The following is a 21,822-nucleotide window of genomic DNA, read 5'->3' as shown; positions in this document are numbered from 1 at the left end:
TGGAAGATCCCATGAAAAGTCAGTTCACTTAAGTGGAATGAACCCCTATGTCTCTTTGAGGTTACGGGTCTCTGTTTGTATGGGACACAAATAGGCCTTCCAATTTGACCTCCGCTACCACCCCCGCATATGGGGAATGTACTCTGGAATTCTCCCCGCAGTCCAGACATATTGCTGGTTTATTCTTAACACCCGTTCTTGTTATAGATGCCCTGTGCCCCATGTTATTTTATGTTTCTTACATACCACCATACCATACTAAAGAGCTGATTGCAGATCACTTGAGACTGGTGTCAGCCACTGAGGGTTTTTTATTCTGTGCTGTAATTACAGACGTGGACTGAGTGTGCATCACTGAAGCTGAAAAGTTGTAGATTTCACAGAGACTATTTGCTTTCCTCGAAGTATGCCAGTTTAACAATATGTCACCACTGCTACTCCTTTAAATGTGACAAACAAATGCTTTTTGTTTGTTAATTGATTATAAAATCCCCAAAACAGACACACAACTGTGACATAGTATCACGTTTTTAAGTGGTGGTGTGTTTACACAAAACATGAAGTGTGAGTTTCACGCGGCACAAACGCGAATTCAGATTTTTTGCAGTCAAATCTGCATCACAAAGTGATTATTTCAGCATACTTTTGATCCGTTTAATGCAATTAAATCAGCAAAATCTGTATAGCAAGCCAGACGCACTTCCCCGGAGTGCACTTCCAGATGAGGTTATGAATTGGTTTTCTGGAACTTCAACAACCAGTACAGAGCTGCACGTTATTTATAGTTGATGATGGAAAGAAACATTGTTGGCGGTTACTACAACTCTCCAATTACATGTCTTGTGCAAGTAATGTAAATAAACATACATGATCCTAATATGATCCTGCAACCCAGTCACCAGAATAAAATGTCGGCATTGAACATTTCCGAAATTCCGAAATAGGAAAAACCACAGATATGATGAATATGAATGTTTCGGAACCACTGCCACCCATTCTCATTTGCTACTTGTCACATACAGACAAGTTTTGAGCAGTATTTAAACCCATGATTTACGTTTCAATCAATTCAAACAAAAACAATTAGTGTGACTTAGATTGTGGAATCAGAACTACGTCATGGAGGAGCGGGTCTCCCTATTCCATTTCTAATGTTTTGTCTTAGTTAGTTGGATTAGTAGTTTATCCTATTTCAATACTACTATATGTTTTTGTGTTTTTGCTCAAGTTGCCAGTTGCAGTTTTTATTATACGTACGTAATACTTTGAGGTGTGCATTGTGATGTTGGGCTATAATAAACTTTGACTTGAACATCTATTTTAAATCCCTCTTGCTCAATTCTACAGAGCATTTATCACTTCACCTCTAGTCCTCTCAAACTGCCTGGGAACTGAAAACTAAACATTTATGGGAACCAGCTCTTCCTGCCAGTTGTGGAAGCTGTTTGAGCGCTCCGTCACTGGGCCGTGTGTGTAGTTTGTCTATGACTGTAAACTAGCATGAAACAAGAAAAAGAAACTGAGCAGAAATCCGTTGAGTAATCGGCCTCGTAACTGTTACGAGCTGTAAGAGGAAGCTGGAGGCAGACTGATAAGACACATTCTATATTCCTTGCGCTTTTCACATCCAAACTGCCAACCCTCACGTACAGTGGCTCTGTGGCCGTGACTGCGTGCTGATAACCAGCTCACATGAGAAATCTTTGCCCTCCCTACACTTTTATTTAATCAACATAAACCCCCTCCAGCATTCTACACATAACTGTCTCCAATCAGGGAGTGGAGATAAGCCAGAGAAGCCTAACTGCTAACCAAAGTTCAGAGGTCAGGCACAAAGACGAACACATACGGTACAATGTAGAGGGGACCTCTCGGGTCGTTTGTGAGATTGAGTGGAATTCTGGAACAATCCATAACATTGATCTATGGAGGATCTTCACATTCTCTATAGAAAGAGGAGTGGGTGGATAATAGAGCGACATAGAAGTCAAGTTACAGTGCTGCAGTCTTTCCTGCTGAATCATAGTGGGCTGAGGACGACTGAGAGTTACGCATTGTAGTCTGACTTTAAAAAAATAAATAAATTCTGGAACAAACATCACATAAAAAAATAAACTGGCCAAAATTGCAGTTTTTCGTCATACATTTTGCACATTATCCCGGTCGGTGACCTTACTGTCATGCTGACACTCCACACACACATCTTTCACCATTAGACGTGTCACGGGATAATGTGTGAATCATGACCATGTGATTTCAGTAATGTCCGAATGACACGGGGCCTTTGACACTCTTCGAGATTACGAGAGTTTGCTGACATTGTTCATTTCGAAACCAGCAATAAAATGACATTTCAAAAAATACTGAGATTTTAAGAGTAGAATTACGCACAACTAACTTTTAACCTCAATGTACATTAAATACATTGACCAATACGATGTTTTCACATTATGTGTTCTGTTGTTTTGGTCATAATGCATGCATTGCATTTAATGCATTATTGCAATACTGCAGGTTAATGATTGCAATGTGATATCATCAGTGTTATTACTTTACTGTTTAGACATTACTAATTTGACTTACTTTACTTATCATTTATTCTTTTTTAAAGCATTGATACAGATGTTGCCATCTTAATCTTGTTGTACTTGGAAATGGAAATCAAAATACTGGAAACCATCTTGATTACAGTAGCCTCAATGCCAAATTGAGCCAAGGGCATAAAGTGGGGCAGCAATGGTGCCTTCACTAACTTAACAACATAGCTTCAAAGTTGTGTGACTGTATATTGCACAGCTGCGATGCTATTGTGGTGAGAAAATACGCCCACAGACAGACAGACCTATCAAAATACTCAAAACAATACCCGCATAGCTGCTACGGCTGGTGAATATAGCAATGAGACGACCACTTTGGAGTTAAAAAACGTCACTTTTCCACTGGCTACATTTCATCATGATATCTTTGACTCGACCCAGAGAGTCTCCGCACTCACATCAGAGCCAATCGGTTGTGTATTTAATGTATTTTAAGGCACGGGTTCAGCTTACTCTTTGTTGTCATCACTCTGTGTCTCGTGTAATTAAAGAGTGATGACGGGACAAGGGTAGTAAGTAACGCAAAACTTATTGACAAAAACAAACAGACAATGTACCTCTCATCTCTATCAGCCTCTCTGACTCCCCATTAACTTCACCTCCTTTGTGTTCGTTGTGTTCTATTATAATTGATTTCTGTCTTTTGCTTAAAAGAACCCGTGTGGTTGGGTCAGACATGTAGTCAGTTACTGAATACAGGGCAAATTTCGGAATTAGTCACTTAATCCATTGGATTACCGAATCAAATGCAATCTAATCTGAATAATGTTAGATTACTTCATGATCAAACATGGAAAATATTGCATTTCATTTGATTTAAAAAATGGATGCAGCCACAAACAGTTAAGTTCCACTCATCTCATCTCATCGTCATCCTCTTATCCAGGGTCGGGTCGCGGGAGCAGCAGCTTTAGCAGGGGACCCCAAACTTCCCTTTCCCGGGCCACATTAACCAGCTCTAACAGGGGGATCCCGAGGCGTTCCCAGGCCAGTGTGGGGGATATAATCTCTCCACCTGGTCCTGGGTCTTCCCCGAGGCATCCTCCACTAATATTCTTTATTTTTCAGAAAATTTTTCAATGCAAATAAAATCCATTTTTCATATTCGGCATTTATAAAAACAGTACTGACAAACTGCGTGTGCTGTGTTAACTCTACAACATTTGGGAGTGTTTTAGTGTAAGCACTGCTGTTTTTATTATTGAAAGAAAAATGTGTACATTTTCATTGTAAATAAAAAATAATTAAAAACTACATGAATCATTAAAAACATTCAATTTATAATAATACGTTTTATTCATAATTAAAAAAATGTATTAAGTTATCCTCAACAATAGAACTACAATCCAATAACACATTTTTTTAATGAAATCTGGGCTGATTAAAGTAACTTTTAAAAAATATATATTTTCTTTTTGACTTTTCAAATATATGCAAAAACAGCACAACTTATTCCCATCAATGATATAATACAGAGGAAGCGAAAGAAGAGAGAGAAAAAAAGATAACAATAGAAATGTTAATTACATTTATAAGGAAAAACATGCATGACCACGACTCACTTGTCACTGAGATACATTACGTCATACCTGGACGTTAGTATTGGCCTGCATCGGAGCCATTTACAAGTTTACATCGTAATGTTTCCATGTGTTCAATAAAGGGCCTCCAAATACCTCACACGTGTTTTAAAAGACATAGGTCATTTTCTGACCTTTCTGATATCCATTCAGAGAGGGGATACACTTTATGAGAACAGCGAGAGCTATATCTTAGTTTCTGGCTTAGTTTCAGGTTTGCTATGAATTCTTTTTTTTATTTTTTTATTACAGAATCACTTTTACATTTAATCCATTACTACCCATACAGTCAGATAGATTGGGGCCACAATAGTCTGCTGTGAGTCGAGAGAGAGAGGGGCAGTCCGGCTCAGACGGGGCTGCGGTGGGAGGGGGAGCTATTAAACTACTGCAGCTCAGTGGGCTGACATACAGCGACACTTCACATGCTGACGACAGGACACGAGGACTGACCCCACCTTTGACCGACAGCTGTCAGAGCCTGACACGCGAGGCAGAAAAGGCCCAGTCAAACAGTGACGCAGATAGGCCTTCCCCCCCTCTCACCTACAAGGAGCATCAGCTGAACAATATCGGCTGTGAGTATGAGTCATTTATTTATCACAGCTACAGGATTGTGCTTTGAGCCAAGATAAGGGAAATTGCATATAATGCAATCAAGTGAAAGAAGGCAGCCGGCCACATTGTTTTAAAATCAACGAGAATATAATTGCATCAAGGACGAGGTCCCATCTTGGGCCTTCTTGCTACCGTATCTTTAATGCTTCCTTATTTTACAGATCCTGCAGGAATTCATTTGGTAGAAACATAAACATCACTCATGATCACTGCATCTGCTTTAACACTCTTCTCCGTAATGGTATGTGGATGGAGTTACTGTAACTCAATCGCGTCTCCAGATCCATGCCCTGCTGGCTGAGGTCCTATCTATGGTTTTGGTATGCACTCTCACTGTTTGCCGTGCTAACGTGAAGTTTTAAAGACGGAGGCGAAACGTCAGACGCCGTCCCAGATGTAACATCTTTCAGTATCTCAGCCTGAATGTTTGTTATGTGGCTCTCCCCGGAGAGTTTGGCTCTAACCCCGGCTTCACAAACACAATAAACTTAACACTCCCATGTCCACTCAAACCACTGATTGTCAGTCTTTAACAAACATTGACATATAAGGGATGGGGAGCGCCTGCACAGCTACTCCACCGCTTTAACAAGAGTTCTCCTCTGCGTCACTAAGTCACTGTGAACTTTAGCTGTTGACCACTTCACAGCTCATATGATCAGTATTCATATGTAGAAAACATGTTTTTACAGAACATATAATGCAGAAATTGATGCTTGGGGTGATTTAGAAAGGTTGTAATACAGCTATTTCTTTATTATTATTTACTCTGGTCAGCAATTGACTGTTTATAGCTTTGTATTTCATTTTTAGTGTTATATTTTCTTTAATCTTTGGGAAAGCAGCCTCCTGAGTAGCTTTGCAGAGTCATATCGATACACAAGATGTTCCAATATCGATCCAATATCACTGCGTTAAAAACTAGTTTATATATATATATATATATATATATATATGCATTCTATTTATCAGCTGCATACTACTAACCCTGTGTGGATGTGGTAGGATTGCTTCTATTGTTGTATGATCTAACATAATGTGGTATCCGTGGTATCGGATCAGTGCAAAGACTTGTGTGCTTGATGACACCAGCATTTTGGGCCAAGTCGGAGGCCTTTTTTGATTCTGCTATCAAATCTTTATTCCAGCTCAAAAATTCACTCTGTCGGCTGCCATTGTCCCAATGGCTGTAATCAGTGAAGTTTCCCCCTCTAAAATCTATATCACTATGATCAGAGTAATACCTAATGATTACCTAATGATAACACCAGTTACACAAATACAAAGAACCAGCTACGGACAACAGAACAACCATATAAGACAGAAGAGGCACTTGTAACATACTTTGATTACAAAGCTCTCACTCTGAGCGGCACTTCATGGTTGCAATCTGGTCTTATTATGTCCCTTTCATGTGTGTGTGTGTGGACACGAGGCCGGCAGAAAGACCTCTGTGTTCATGTGAGTGTGAGAAACACACTCAAAGGGCATCCAGGAAGTGTGAGCTAAGTGGTGAAGAATAGAGAGTGGATGCTGACAGGGGTTAGCTGAGGTCGGCAGCTCCTAAGCTCCTCTATCAGCGCAGAAAAAGTTTCCAAAGCCCAGTATTTTCTGTGCGTCGTGTGAAATCAGTTGTTGACATGTTGCAGGAGTGAAGGAGTATGCGTTTGAAGACTTAAGATAATATGTCCAGTGTTATCAGGAACCCCCAAAGATCATGCTGCATTTGGAAATGTCTGTCTGCAACATGCACGACTAAAGAAATAACAAACCGGCTCCAGCTGAATTATCACTGACAGCAGACTTTAGTTAATCGTGTATCTCTGAACTGTGTGCAGAAGAAGATCCAGAGAGAGGAAGAGATAAGGCGGTCGATTCATATACTTTCAAATATTTACATTTTTTAACCACTCCCTTAATATATTTCCTGGAATTCCACTCATTGTAACACCCATTCTCACAGGACTGGCCTCCGTGCATACTTTTATGTACACACTGACAACAGGGGCTGTGGTCTCTGTTCGGAGTGGAACGCCATCTCACTCCCACTGGAAGTGAGTCATGTCAAACAGAGGAGAGCCCCAGATGCTATCTCTCAGTGGCGGTGCGCTGGGCATACCCATCCACACTTTGAGTCACGAGGCGGACTGCGAGAGTACCAGAGGGAAAAGACCCACACTACATCACACTACAGTAATGTGTGTGTGTTTTTAATTGCCAAGGCAACCAAAGTATGAGTTTACAGGGAAATATATTTTGGAATACGTTCAAAATACCTTTCTCTTCCTATGTGCAGTTGACAGAAATGCAATTAAATCCATAAATGGCTCGATGAAGACATTTTACTTTGCTAAAACAGCAAATTAGCTTAAATGGTCAAGCTGTGTAAACTGCTATACAATACACTGCCCATTCTGTGAGATATTCAATTCAATTCAATTTTGTTTATAGTGCCAAATTATAACAAAAGTTATCTCAGGACACTTTACAAACTAGGTAAAGACCACACTCTATGATAAACATAGACCCAACAATTCCCCCGTAGAGTACGATGGCAACGAAAACCAATATTCCACTCAAACTTCCAGTTCTAACTCTATATCTATTTTATATTTTTTAAAAGTATAATTAAAAAGAAAAGTATACCTCTGTTAAATATGTATAAATAAATATATATATATGTGTGTGTGTGTGTGTGTGTGTGTGTGTGTGTATGCTAAATATATATACACTTCTTCGTTTTTCTATCATTACCATTTTTTATGACTTTGTCAATGACTTCCTATAATTGTTTCCTTTTTTAAATAGTGCTTTTTAAACAATCCCAGTGTATAGTACCCACTAGGTACAATAGAATGGTTAAATAAAATTAAAATACATTTACAATACCATGCTATCAGGGCTGGGGGCTTTCTTTCTAAGGGTCCCTACTCGGTGGTCCTTGCATGTTAAATATGTAGGATGAGGGATGAACTGGGCAAGCAACAACAACACATGCATTTCCAAGATGAAGTGCAGTGTCATTTCTAATGATCAAACAACGCCATGTCAAAATAAAAGCTGGACACAGTGTGAGAAAGAAGCAGGAAAAAAAATCCTCGAGAGTAGATAACTTCCCTTAGTTACCAAGGCAGCCAAACAACGATCACTCAGGTCACTACACATACAGCAAGTTAGTAACTAAGGCAACCCATGCGCTATTACGCATGGCCCATCTATATTGGGAACCCTGGCTGTGAACCAGAGGGTCACTCCATGACGCAGCGACGCACGCAGGGCGTTGTTCTTCCATAATGAGACACTTTATAACAGAACGTCAGCGCTGGCATCAATCTAGTCGGACTTTTTAGGACGGAGGGACTACCGCTGTTGGACTCTTTTCGGAGAACTTGCTTTTGCTTTTCGCGAGCCTGAACCTATTTTTTTGTGGAAATACAAGCTCACTGCTCTAAGTAAGTGGACCTTGGTCTCTTCTAAACTTCCTTTTATCCTGCTCAGAGTATGTGCTGTCGGATTAAAGAAGGAAACGCGCTTTTCGCTGGGATACCCACCGCTCCATTGCGCGCACAGACAGGAGTACAGAGCTGCCATCGCAAAAAAATATATAAATATATTATAAGAAATAATTTTGATTGGACAGATACACTAAGATTGAACTGCATTTTACTTTGCTAAGTTCTTTTAAGTTGCTCTTTTATTGTTTTTCAGTGTTCCGCAAAGATCAACGCTCAGTCTTTGAACTGTTCCCACTTTGTAGATGACACAAGCCGGCAATTAAAAATGATAAAAGACCGGAGAGTTTGACATGCAGTTTGAAAAGAGCCAAGCTTTTCTGTCATATTTTATTCTGTTAGAATACATGAAAAAAAGAAATGTGCCCCGAGATCAGTTTTAAAGTTTAAAGTCTGTCGCCAAACTTTCTGTTAATGCAAATATATTTACGATGGCTTTCTCCTAAAAGTGATGTGATGTCCGCGTCGAACGTGCTGCAGCGACACACCCATGTCCCACCAATCTCTCTTACACACACACGCACACACACTCACGCACACACACACACTGACAGAGACAGTCTCCTCTTCTCATTACTGCCCAGATCGCCTGAAAAGATGCTGCTCCTGCTCCTGGGAATCATCCTCCTGCACGTCGCTGGTCTGGTTCTCTTGTTTGTCTCAACAATTGTCAGCGTGAGTAAAAGTGTTTTTTGTTTGTTGTTATTGTTTTTTATTCTGTATGTTTCCAGTTTTAAGGATTGAATATAAATATATATAAATTGACTAAACTGAATTTTGACCCATACTGGCATAGTTTACCTGCAGGAGGAAGTCCTATAATGTGTTTGCATGTTTGTATGTCTGCATAATTTGATCTACAGGTCATAGTTGTGTCCTATGAATTGGAATAAGCCAATTTACCTTTTTTTCGGATCCATTTGGTGCTGCTCTTCACACATTATTGACTCAATTGTATGTTGTTGACACCAGGTATGGACATCAGGGGAAACTAGCACCTCAGACCTCTGGATAAACTGCTCTACTGCCAATGGAGGATACCACTGTGATCCAGCATCATCTGGAGGTCAGACTTCTGCCTAATTCATTATTTTTTTCTATTGGACGACTATTTATTTCAAAGAAAATGCTGAATACTGGACACGTTAACCACTGCCCCGCTGTGAAGCAGTGATCCATCTCAGGATCACAATGAAAAAAAGAAGCACTTTATCATTATTATATAATTATATATTTAATAACAACCTGATGTCTCAACTGAAACCGGTTTATACCATCCACATTGATGTTAAAGGGGGACTTAAACTGTGGAAAATGACTTGCTGAAATCCAACATATACCCTGGTGATGGTGATGTGGGTGTGTCAGGGTTCCTCTGGGACTCTGGCGCCATCTAGGGCAGAGAATGTGACAGTGTCGTTGTGAAGTGCTAGCTGATAGGCTGCCGCTGTATAAATAGTCATGGTGTGATGTCCATATTCAGGTCCAGTGTTGGGAGTCCATAGTGACAGGAGTTTGGCAATTGTGGGGGATCAGGGTGGGGCTGCAGAGAGTATTTAAAGTTTTAGATGAATGCATGTGTGTGTGTGTGTGTGTGTGTGTGTGTGTGTGTGTGTGTGTGTGTGTGTGTATCTGTGTGTATCTGTGTGTGTGCGTACATGCCTGTGAAAGCAGGAGTGTTAGAAAGCAGGGAGACCTTGGGCTACCTCATGCAGAACATAGCATGCTGACGGTGGGTCACGCCCAGTGTCAGATCATAGTGTCCAGTGTAAGTTTGCAGGGATCACTGGGACAATTTAAGGCAGCAGCTGCAGCAGTGCAGATTTATTTAGACATTCTGCCACCACGATTGAATTAGATAGGATACAGAGAAGCGTGGATATATAAATTCCACCCTTTTTGGATTTCATTTCCATTCTAATAAGAATTACTTTCCCAAAAACGTCATGTGAGATCACTGTTGGGCAGCTGTATGTTTTGCTAGTAAATGTGCCGTCACATTGGTGCAGGAGCTGCTGGCTGCATCTGGGTGATGTCATTCATCTAGAATGAGCTGTGCTCAGCCAGTGTGTGTTTTGTCAGGGCAGCAGCGCCTGCACACTCTGCCAGGTAGCTTCATGGCGCAGCCAGTTTGTTTGACTTGCTTTCATTAGCACGCTGACGCACTGTGTTTATTCAAGAAGGCGCGTGTGCCCGGGTCTGTTCTTTGGCTTTGGGAGATGGAAGATAGTGGGCCGTTCTCACGTGGGGGCCAAGCCTGAGTTCAATAGAGCTTTCTGAAGCTTTGCTGAGCAATCACGTTCCTTCCGAGTGAATCACAACCACGATCATCATAGTTATTTTTAGGATATTTATGTGAAACTTCTGACTTTCCCAATGTCATTGCCCTGGTTACCCAAATATTGGCTCCATTTGGGTTTGATGATGAGAGATACTCATGTCAGTTATCACATGCTGAGCTTGAGTTGAGTATCACTTCCTTACAGGCAGGAAAATTACTTCATAGAGTTTAGTGGCTCTAAAATTAGCTATAGAGGAAAAATGTCTTCAGGCTCCCACGCAGGCCAAATAAACATAGTGAAGTAAATACGACAGCAGTTGTTTTTTTTGTGCAGTACAGTTGGTGCTCAAAATAGAAAGGAGAAAACATCAACAATGAGTTTCCTGTTTGGTGTAACGGCGAAAGGCTTCAGGCGACACTGTTTCTGCAGTGAACTACCACAATAATGAACCAAGGCATTCAAGCTCATATTTAAAAATGAGTCATACTTGCTTATCAGTGATATTCTGAGCCGAGACCACGCCTCACGCTAGGAAATGCCCCATGTCACTGTTTCCTACAACTGGTCAGCGAAGGGAGGAAGGAGGACAAGATGGGTGTTTATCAGAAAGCAGTGATATATTGTGGGTATTTATAGGTGAGTGCTATTCATAGGGCAGGGATGGAACATTTCACCCATTTCTCACAATGCTATCACAGTATTATGTGACATCTAAACAGGATCATTAGAATGGAATCTAATTGTTGCTCTGGTGTGCTATTGTGCTGGATGCATTTTGTGGATAGAGATTTGCAGCGTGTCATGTTTCCTCCCATATCTCACAACCCCCCCAGTCCAATAATCATCAGCAGGATATACTGTAGGCTTGTTATTAGAGGTAACGTGACTCCATCCTGGTTACTCTGTGCAATCATTCACAATACTGTTGCTTTTTAAATCTATAACAGAGAAAGTTTAGTTATGCTTGCATGATTCTTCGTAAATGTCCACTGATAGAAAACTAAGGAATACAGGGCGATTCTGTGTATTCATTGTAGCCTACAGTGTTAAAATGTGGTTAGTCAAAGTCATAACATCACAAAGTAAGTTATCTTATTACTTAATCATCCTTTCTGTTGCTCGAGCGGTAATAAATTATGCATCAGGCCTTTTTTTCCATGTAGTAAGTGCCCACCATTAAACCACAACATGCCTTTGATTTGCATAATGCAAGAGAATCAATAAACCGCAGATGCCTGAAAATGTTGAAGGAGAGATTTCAATGTTGGAGTTCAACAGTGGCACACATGGCGCCATAATAAAAATCCCACTTTTTATAGGCTTGTCTCGGTGGCCGCCGCTGCACAAGCACATTGAGACAGCCATGTTATGTCAAGCATCTTTTAACAGGGCAGCATTTTATAGCACTAAAACACGACAATCACAGCAGACCAAGCCCCTTGGAATAGCGCTTTTCTTTAAAGCCAATCTGAAATAGTGGCCAAACCGTGGAATTATGACTTCCGGGTTCTTTCACGTGACGCCATTGGGCCCGGAAAGACTTTTCCCCGTAGACTTTCTTGGGAAAGAGACATCTGTAAATAAGTGGATACCATTCTAGCATCATATCCATTTGGTCCGATAAGATCAAGAAAGTGTAAGAGTCACACACATCAGTTAGAGGACGGCTAAAGTCTCTAGTGTGCCTGCTCTATGGGCCCAATGATGCGGAAGAAGAGCAGGAGATCTGGGTATTCTGACGCACGGAAATCAAACTTTTCTTTGCTTCATGGGCCACTGAGCCACTTTAATAGAAAGGGACAGTGCCCTGCCTCCAACGCTGTATCCAGTTCTCTTTATACAGAGATAGCTCTCAAGACAAGAAATAGACCCTGCTGGGATTCTTGGCATAGTGGCATGAATGAAGCAAAGAGACAAACACCCTCTCAGATAGACGGTCTCCCCCGTCACTACAGGTGTCTAATGGGTTAATGGGCTTCTAGGGCGCCTAGCCCTTGGTGGACTAGCAGTAACAATCGATGTGGTACATTTAGTCATAGGTGCTGTGAGGGGTGCACTGAGCTTTTAGGAACAGGATACCTGGGCTTCATTATATGTTATGGATCCATTACACATTCCCTGAAGTAAACATTAAGTTCTCTGTGAGAGGATGCTCCAGTCCAGCAGGGACAAGACTTGGCATTTTGTTTTTTATTGGTCTCCCCTTACCCTTCCCTTCTTGTGCACTCATAGTCACTGTAAAAAATATATCTTGTATAATGATCACTGTGGGTCAGTTATAACAACACTCCCTTTCTTCCCCCTGCAGAATGGATTCAGGCGGTCCAGGCTCTCATGATCCTGTCCATCATCTTCAGCTGCCTGTCTCTCTTCCTCTTCTTCTGCCAGCTCTTCACTTTGCAGAAGGGTGGACGCTTCTTCCTCACTGGAACCTTCCAGATCCTTGCCAGTGAGTTCAATCCTACTTCCTCACAAATCTATCCAGATCAGACAGACATTGCACAGGTAGATTTTAGGCTAGCATCAACACAAATGCGTAAAAAGGGATTTTTATTGGATCTGGTATGACCACAGTTTAAGGCTGAATTTCACTATGAATCAACATCACACAGTCCAAAACCTAAAGGCATTTAATTCACAGCGATATAAAACACACAGCAAACCTCCCATTTGAGGAGCTGAAACCATAATTTTTGCTACTTGACAATCAAGTAAATCTTTTCAGCACTACTCTAATGAGTACAGCAACACTTGATTAGTCTGAAAATACACCACTCACTCAGATGAACCAATATAAGATGATGACACAACATCTACTGTGGCAGAGAATTAAATTAAGAGAGTCTGAGCTAGTTAATAATGGTTTAGTGTTCCGCTTGTCTATTGTACTTCATGCCCTTTGGCCAGAGAGTGGCTCCACTGCCAGCCCATTGTGTCCTTTCTTGGCAGCCCTTTCCAACATCCCAGGTTTGCTCTCTAAACTGTGCCAGCCCATTGCCTGGCACCCAGGTGCCCACTCAGCCGAACAGGAATGACAGTGGGCACACAGCCAACCGCACAAGTTGAAATGTCAGGAAGGCTGGCAGGGCGGGGGTCTGACAAACACATCATGCCATGTCAGACCAGGGAGGCGGGCAGGGCAGGAAAGGCTCGCCATGGCTGACTTAGAGATCAATAAACAGGAGGGATGTCTTCTGAGACAGCACTGACCTGCTTGCCTCCTCTGTAGCGAGGGTTCAACCCAGGACGCGAGCCAGAGAGCACTACACTACAGAGAAACATGATCTAAAAATTGAACAAGATGAGGGCCAGTGTTATTCAGTGCTCTCCTTTTTCCTCGCTGCAGGTTTGTTTGTGATGAGCGGAGCCATCATCTACACGGTGATGAGTCCGCAGTGGGTGGCGGACACAGACGCCTTTGGTTACTCCTACATCCTGGCGTGGGTGGCTTTCCCTTTGGCGCTGATCAGCGGACTCATCTATGTCATCTTGAGGAAGCGAGAATGAGCCATCACTCCATCCCCGTGTTCCCAGTAACCCCCTGCCCAACTGCAAGTGTCATCAGTCCCCCCTCAGATGTAGAAGTTTTCATGCCTGAGTACCAATGGCCCGTGGAGCCACCAGGCCAGATCACAGCGGGAGGGGGTGGGGGGCTAATACCAAAAATCAACGAGCAAACCAACACAAAAACAACCAATACTGTCTCAGTTACAAGATGTATATAGTATCTATGGTTTAAAACCTATTTATAACACTTTTTACATATATGTACATAGTTGTTGTGTTGCTCTGTCAATGGATACGCCTATGAGCTTTGTTTTAGCTGATTAAGTGCCTCAGTGTTTGTTTGTAATGATGAAATAATTAGATGCTATTCTGTTGTGTTTTTTGCCCTTTTTGTTTTAGTAATTGCCAAAGAATTAGTAAAAAAAAAGTTTCTTTAAGTATATTAACCACAGTGCATGTATAGAAATAGAGAGGTTAGAAGGCTGTTTTGATGGGCTCGCTTTACAAAAAGAGTGGTAACATCCAAGGATGTAGCATAGCCAGGAAATATAGATTTGGTCCTTTTCTATTTTTGTGAATTTTAAGTTTCAGTGTTTTTATTTTCAGTATTTTTCTATTTCTTATTTTCAACAAAAGATGGTGCTATGTATTTATCATTCCTATTACTGATAGCAATCATTTACGACGGAGTTACTTTGTTATTGTTTAGAGTCAAACAGCCATTCATTAAAGTGAGAATCAGACAGAGGTACACCCGCTTCTTTAGGGAACACAGTCTATTTCACATCGCATTGTGATTCTTTTTTTTTTTTCCTTCATCATCAGCTACTGTAAAAAAAAAAAAAGAGTTTGGGGTGGTGCACTGATGGAATCAAAAGTGGAATGTCAGTATTATTCTGCAAGTTTGTATAGAGTTGGATTACGGTGAAATTACTTGCTTTTATTTTAGCTCTATTTGCCTTAATTGTCCCTTATTCTGATGTTTTTGTTCACATGGCTGTTAAAATTGCAAGAAGCAAAAATTGCCTATTTAGTAGACTATCGTGAGAAAATAACACTGTGGGGCATTATAGCCTAAGAAAACATCTAACATTACTAGAAAGAAATGCCACTGAGTCGAAGCCATATAAGAAAGTACCAGATGAAAGGATCATATTTAGTATTGACTCTATATGTGAGGAAAAGGACAGAGAGCTTGGCATTGATGATACAAATGTCTGTTTCACAAACTTGAAGTATGACACGCTGCAGTCTCTGCCTACTGACGTCTAGACGTTTTTCTCTTCTACTGTATGAATAAAACGCTGTTTATGTGCTGCGCATAACAGGTGGTGATGACAATCTAGACTCACTTACTCAATAAAACTACTCTCAAATGATCTAATACTGTGTATTCCACTGTTACGAGGGACTGGATTCACGCTAACGCTTGATGCATGCAGAATTTCAACGCATTATTTAGGGCTGATGTTCTGTCTGTAAACTCTGAAACACTACTCTCTGGGCTACAAAAGCATCATGTGGGAAAACAACCAGTACATGGGAATAGACTGACTAATCTACCTGTTCATATGAGATGGATCAAAGATGTCGGAGACTGAAATGCAGTGTGCAGCTTGTGAATTCCTGTGTACAGTCTAGCCAAGCGAGTCTACCTTACAGTATGCCATCACACTCTGGTTGATCAAATGAGCTGCCTCGTGCATGTCGTTGCAAACGCTGTATGTGACTCGTGTTACACACACTGGGGCAAAGGCACGGCGGTGTGCACCCGATGCCAGTTATTCAAAACACGCAGCTTGTGTTTCAGTGTCAACATAGCATCAGAAATAAGAGGACTTGGATGTGTTCCGAACACTGTAAGCAAGGGTCTGTCCTCCACTTGACATCTCCTGTGACATCCTGTAGCTTTTCCAAAACAGAGCTATGTCGTGGCGGATTAAAGTATTTAATTCAGAGCTTACACTGGCTAGTCTGCTGTGGTTTATTTTGCATGATGCTCCTTACTGGGTTCAGTTAGAAGAGGTTGCCTCTAATGACAACTGCCCGACCATTTTGTGTAAAGCGACAGTTCATTTGTCTGTGCCATGTTTACACCTCACCTTCCAAATGCTCTTGATATTACCAAAGCTACTTTGAGTTTAATCATTAAAGGATGTTTCTTACCACCACGATGCTGCTTTTTTTGTGTGTCTTTGAATAACACTACACATTTTACGAGACTCAGGCGTCACAACCTGTGCTTACAGATGACCTCTGATGGTTTGTGATGATATCTATTCCTTTTAAAGACTACAGTCAGTCCACAGCTGATGATCGGTGTCTAAATCTCCAGCAATGAAAGAGTACTCGCAGAAGAAGGATTCTTGTTGCAGGCCTGAGAGGTCACAGCCTCCCACTGCCTCCCCCTCTGACATACCAGCACTGGGTCAAATGGGGACACTGCATTCTGGTCTGCACGTTTGTGTGTGTTAATGCTTTAAAAGTCAGTATATAGTGTTCATATACATTTTCTATCTATGTATATTGTTTGGTGTATACATGTATAATTCCATCCATAAATTCTTTATATACGTTCAGGTAGTTTATCATGTCCTGCACAATATCGCTATCTGGTGGATGCATATAGCTACAGCAACACAGTACTTGCATCACACTAGGTTAGCAAACACTGCCTCTCTGTGGTGCAATATGAGCACTGCAGTTCTGGAGGGAGTGGCGAAACTCGATGTCTCCCTTGGGCCTTACACATCATTTCTTCTTATTATAAATGTTCTGAACCTCATTAATTCTCTATATGATCATTAAGCATTGTCTAGGACGCATCTTGTTTGTGAGGTTGGATACCATCCTCCATTAGCATGCACAAATGTGAGAGGGAGGTGATTTCTCCTCCTTGTCTCCTCTCTATTACCCTTCAGTCAGTCTAATGAATGCTCCTCCTCCAGAGCCATTATGAAGGCTTTTATGGCACAACACATCATTAGAGGTAAAGGCGGAAGACAAATGAGTCTTCTGTATTTGATAAATTGTTTGATAAATTCAGACAAAACGATAATATCGCTGTTACAAAATAGAATATGCAAGAATAGGGTACAGAGAAGCTGGCCAATGAGCAGCTCCAGTGGAGCACCAGGGGGTCAGTTCAGGTCAGGTGAGGCAACAATGAATGAAATATAGATGGCTGGCGAAGAAATCACATGTTTTAGGGACACCACGCACCTCCATAACCCTAGTGCTAGTTTTTATTAGATTGTTGAAGTGAACTTCAACATATTTGGTCTAACTTATATTTATTTATTAGTTTAATATGTCTTGAACATATGTTTAGTCGTTTTCAGTAGGTTGTGGAAGTGCACTACCATTAGAACACACTAACAAAATGTATTTTTATTTTGACACGGTGATATGGTGGTTAGCACTGTCGCCTCACAGCGAGAGGGTTGCTGATTCGAATCCCAGCTGGGGCCTTTCTGTGTGGAGTTTGCATGTTCTCACCGTGTCTGCGTGGGTTTTCTCCGGGTTCTCCAGTTTCCTCCCACAGTCCAAAAACATGCCCGTGTTCGGTTCATTGATGACTCTAAAATCACCCGTAGGTGTGAATGGTTGTCTGTCTCTGTTCGTCTCTATGTGCCCTGCGATTGACTGGCGTCCAGGGTGGACCTCGCCTCACGCCCGATGTCAGCTGGGATCGGCTCCAGCGACCCCATATATATATATATATATGTATATTATTTTATCATTTATTTATCTAGTTTTACATTTTTTACACTTGTCTTTGTCAGTTTAATTATATTTAACGATCAAGAAAATGTGCAGTGAACAATATGGTTTTTAAGAATTTCAATAAATGCATGGATAGTGAACGATTTAACAGTCCTAACTTATACACAGTGTTGTTGAAATGAACATAGTACATTGGAGAAAAACTCAAAAGTGCAATGCATGAGAGTGAGGTTCTCTCTCACATAGGAGTAACCAACTAGGACCGAGCCCAAAGTGTACTCTCTCATCTGTACACCTTTCTTTCAAATCTGGATTTGTCTGAACTGAGTGAACCTCTTCCTAAATTCACGCTCACACTCATATATGTGCCCACGCACACACAAACACGGTGACTACAAATGTGGTGAGACAAAGCAGGCAGACACCAGACATATTCATCACGTCACTCTGAACCAATACCAGTCTGGAAAGAATTGCCGGGTCCCTGTCACATTAACTCTAGTGATGATAACAGATAAACATTCTGTCAAAGCTTGCCATTTGATTTAACCCCCGCCTGGTTTTTGGCAGTTCAATCAGCATAATAAACGCCTGCCTTCAGATGCACTTTCCTCAAGCAGCACACTTTTGCTATGTGTGTGAGAACAGCAAAAGAATGACGTAAAAAGAAGAAAGTCTAAAATCTGTATCTACCAAGTATTGACTGATATGCATTATTACCTTTGTGCTTAATGGGTGTCTGGGGGTTACATGCATCATTGTTTTGCCATCACGGGGTCAAGGACACGCTTATAAAACAATCACTTTTCCCGTCAATGTCTTAAAACCTCCCCTTGTCTTGTCCACCCAATGTCACAATCACCGCCTGCAATTCCTTTTTTTTTTTACCTCGAGCCTACTGGGAGATAATTTTTCTAATTTCTGGAACACATTGAGGGGGGTTGCAAACAGAAGGTCCGCCTTAATCTATCACAGCTCCTCCAAGGGTGCAGGGGTGCCCAGTGACAGGCACAAAATCGCAGAGTCGGTGGGGAGGAGGGCAACAGACGCAATTAAGGCTCATGAAATGCAAATGGTGCTTTATGTGAGGGGTAGGGGTTGGAGAGGAGGGCCAGGTCTCTCCTAGTTTCGCTGCCATCTGCTTGCCATCACCACCAGTGGAAGAACCTCTGGGTCCTGGTAATTTGTAGCTTTAATAATGTTCTCCCTCAGCTGGGGAAGAAAGAGGGAGATGGGGATGAAGGGGGCCGAGGACGTGCAGCTGGCTAAGATTAGATATAGATTAGCTGGTCAGATCACACAGAGATCTGACCTCTTACACTTTAGCACAGACATAAACACACTTACATGTTCACACGCAAGCATGCGTACACATGCATTACATGTGCGGGCAGACACACACATTCAGTCCCACTTTTGCTTCCACCACTACGCAATACTTGCCTACACCCCATCAAAGTTGACTCTGATCTAAGGTGTGCCTCTAGCCGACGGGGTCCATAAATCCCTGAGGACATCTGGAGGTTATTTAGGAACATGATCCCTGGCCGCTGGGGGGCCGAGCCGTAACCTCAAGAGCAGATTTGGTCCCTAACTTTCCCCGGAGCGCCGTTGCAAGGGGTCAAAGTGGACACAGTGTGTTTTTTTTCCTTTCCCCCCAATGACACACAATCATTTGTCATGTGGAAAAGAAGGGTCTTATTGAACCTTCAGACTTATATCCACCACCGTACCCACCCATTTCCAAAGTCAAGACCGGGCCAAGGTCAGCACCACACGCACCTGACCTCTGACCGTGTGTGCGTCCATCATGCTCAGGAAATAAAGCAAAGATTGACAGCTGATGAAGTCGGGGACTGAATCAACTTCAGCTTCTGCCATACATCAAAATCACTTCCACGGACATGCACTTGCACTGAGGGCCTAATCATTTTATCAGCGACGAAAGAGCAGAGAAGATGAAGTAGTGCGCTGGACGTGGCACAATTAGAAGGACAGGGCCTTTGTGGTAGATTCAGAGCAGGCAGTGGTGTGGAAGTGTCAATCTTTGAAAACGGTTGGATGATGAATTAAACATCAGTGAGTGCACGTTTAGCAGCTGGAGAACATCGGTGAACATATGATAGCCAACAAAATGGCTCCCTTTCTCCCTTATGAAACTGAAGTGGCACTTGTAACACTTACATTGACGAGCCACACATTTTTCCATCAGAAGGTGTCTCTCAAAAGATGGATGGTTTTTTAAGAGGAACGGCCTTTGACGGCACACCATCTGCGGCGTGGATCCACCCAATCCGGATCATATGTGTTGTTACATAAACGATCATGCATGACCAGCGTGATGGCCACATGCCATACAAGAAAGTCAAAGCATGTGCCTGCACTGGACTTTCAATGAAACCCGCTCTCAAAGGGGCGCAGTAGGAATCTCTCAGCTCTATATGGAGCAAATAACACAGGCGATGTGTCACTGTACATATGGCGTTTAATACACACACCATACACAAAGCCACACAGAAATGACTGCAGTTAGAGCAGGCTGGGCTTTTTCAGGATGGGGGCTTAAAGAGACAGGCTCTGAAACTGAACTTTTCAGGTATATACAGGTATATTCAGACAGACAGTATGAGAGAAATAATGTTTTTTAAACATTAAAGCATGTAAACACGTTCTAGTAGAAATCCAAAGTATAAGCATGAATCAGAAAATTATAGGACCTTTAAAGCTTCTGTACTCAAAACACTGAGGAAACATGGTTCTCACTGATTGTTCCCCAACTCGTCAAATACCGACGTTTTTGGCCAGCCCCCTGACACACAAGGCATTCACATGCACGCATGACCGGACCAGCTATCAAAACAAACAGAGGAACTCAGATTACAACACACGCAGAGGGGGAGTGACTTTCTCTGCTCAGGATGCCAATACTCCACAATATCTTTATATAGTAAATGTTTGTTTTCTTCTGTATTAATGTTCTAAATATCGAGTACAGACTTCTAAGCAGAGGGAACCAGGCACACAGACAGAGACACACAGATGGCTCTCATGAGGTCCAGTAAAGCGTCATACTGGTCGGATGGACGGCAGTAAAAAGCTCTCTAAATGGTGTCGATGAAGCCTCATAAATTCCCCAGGCAATAACAAGACCTCCTAGGGGAACGGGGTACTCAGCAGCCGAAGTTATTCGGAGCTGTGCTGCATTTGAAACTTTGAGAGCCACATTCATTGGGAGTTATGTTGATACATTTCCAAACATACAAACAGGACCCTAACAGGTGTTTGTACAAGAGAGAGATAAGGGTAATAACATCAAGCACCAACACAATCATAGGGGACTCTAAATCAGCCAGATGGAGCAGGAGCAGACAGCTTTATGAACCAGAGACAAAACTGCTGGGACAGTTCCGGGACTGACATGAAATTAGAATAAATTCCTCTCAGTATGCATCTCTTCTGCATGGACTGCACTTACTCTTACTCTGCAAAGTTCAGCAAAAATGCTCAGACACTTCAAACCCAAAAAGTTTGGACATTGCAAATGGTGAAGTGCCTCGTCATGCAGTTATTACCACAGCAGCAGCCTCTGTTCAGTCTTTTCTGTACTCTTCTTCGACACTTCGATTGATTTTAACACAGCTGAATATAATAATATAAGGTGCAAAAGCCTTAAAATAAAACAATATTAAAATTAAGTGTGCTTTATAACATTATGCATCCTGTCTGTTTCGGTGCCAAGAACGAGCTTTGCTGCCACTATCTGGACAGTGTGTGTGAGAGCACCGAATCTCCTTTCTGCTGTAGAGCCGAAACTGTATCAGCAGACGAAACAAAGAATGTCCTCGAACTCTCAGAGGATATCCTGAAATGAATACCCAAATAATTTATTTACAGCTCTGAAAGGCGCATATGCAACTCCTAATTATGATATCACTTTCCTTTTGAATAATTGAGCTGAGCCAAAAAAAAGGCTCTAACCGAAAAAAAAACAACAGTCTTT

The 21,822-nt window shown here is 41.8% G+C and overlaps 1 protein-coding gene across 1 annotated transcript; it reads left to right on the top strand.

The window, feature by feature from the left end:
• Positions 1 to 8,116: 8,116 nt before the first annotated feature.
• Positions 8,117 to 16,264, top strand: pmp22b (peripheral myelin protein 22b). The gene is made up of 5 exons (XM_083932584.1): positions 8,117 to 8,247; positions 8,892 to 8,982; positions 9,280 to 9,373; positions 12,898 to 13,038; positions 13,936 to 16,264. The coding sequence occupies exons 2-5, from the start codon at positions 8,905 to 8,907 to the stop codon at positions 14,094 to 14,096; spliced, it is 474 nt and encodes a 157-aa protein (XP_083788710.1). The 5' UTR covers positions 8,117 to 8,247; positions 8,892 to 8,904; the 3' UTR covers positions 14,097 to 16,264.
• The last annotated feature ends 5,558 nt before the right edge of the window (positions 16,265 to 21,822 follow it).

This window comes from Echiichthys vipera, assembly GCF_963691815.1.
Source record: "Echiichthys vipera genome assembly, chromosome: 18".
In the NCBI taxonomy this organism is placed as follows: Eukaryota; Metazoa; Chordata; class Actinopteri; order Perciformes; family Trachinidae; genus Echiichthys; species Echiichthys vipera.
Note: the sequence above shows the minus strand (reverse complement) of the source record. Positions and strands in the feature narration are given on the sequence as shown.

Excerpts from the sequence above, each read along its gene's own strand:
- pmp22b (XM_083932584.1), top strand. The coding sequence starts at position 8,905 with ATGCTGCTCCTGCTCCTGGGAATCATCCTCCTGCACGTCGCTGGTCTG. Across the intron at positions 9,374-12,897 it reads TGATCCAGCATCATCTGGAG|AATGGATTCAGGCGGTCCAG; the intron begins GTCAGACTTCTG and ends TTCCCCCTGCAG. Across the intron at positions 13,039-13,935 it reads AACCTTCCAGATCCTTGCCA|GTTTGTTTGTGATGAGCGGA; the intron begins GTGAGTTCAATC and ends TCCTCGCTGCAG.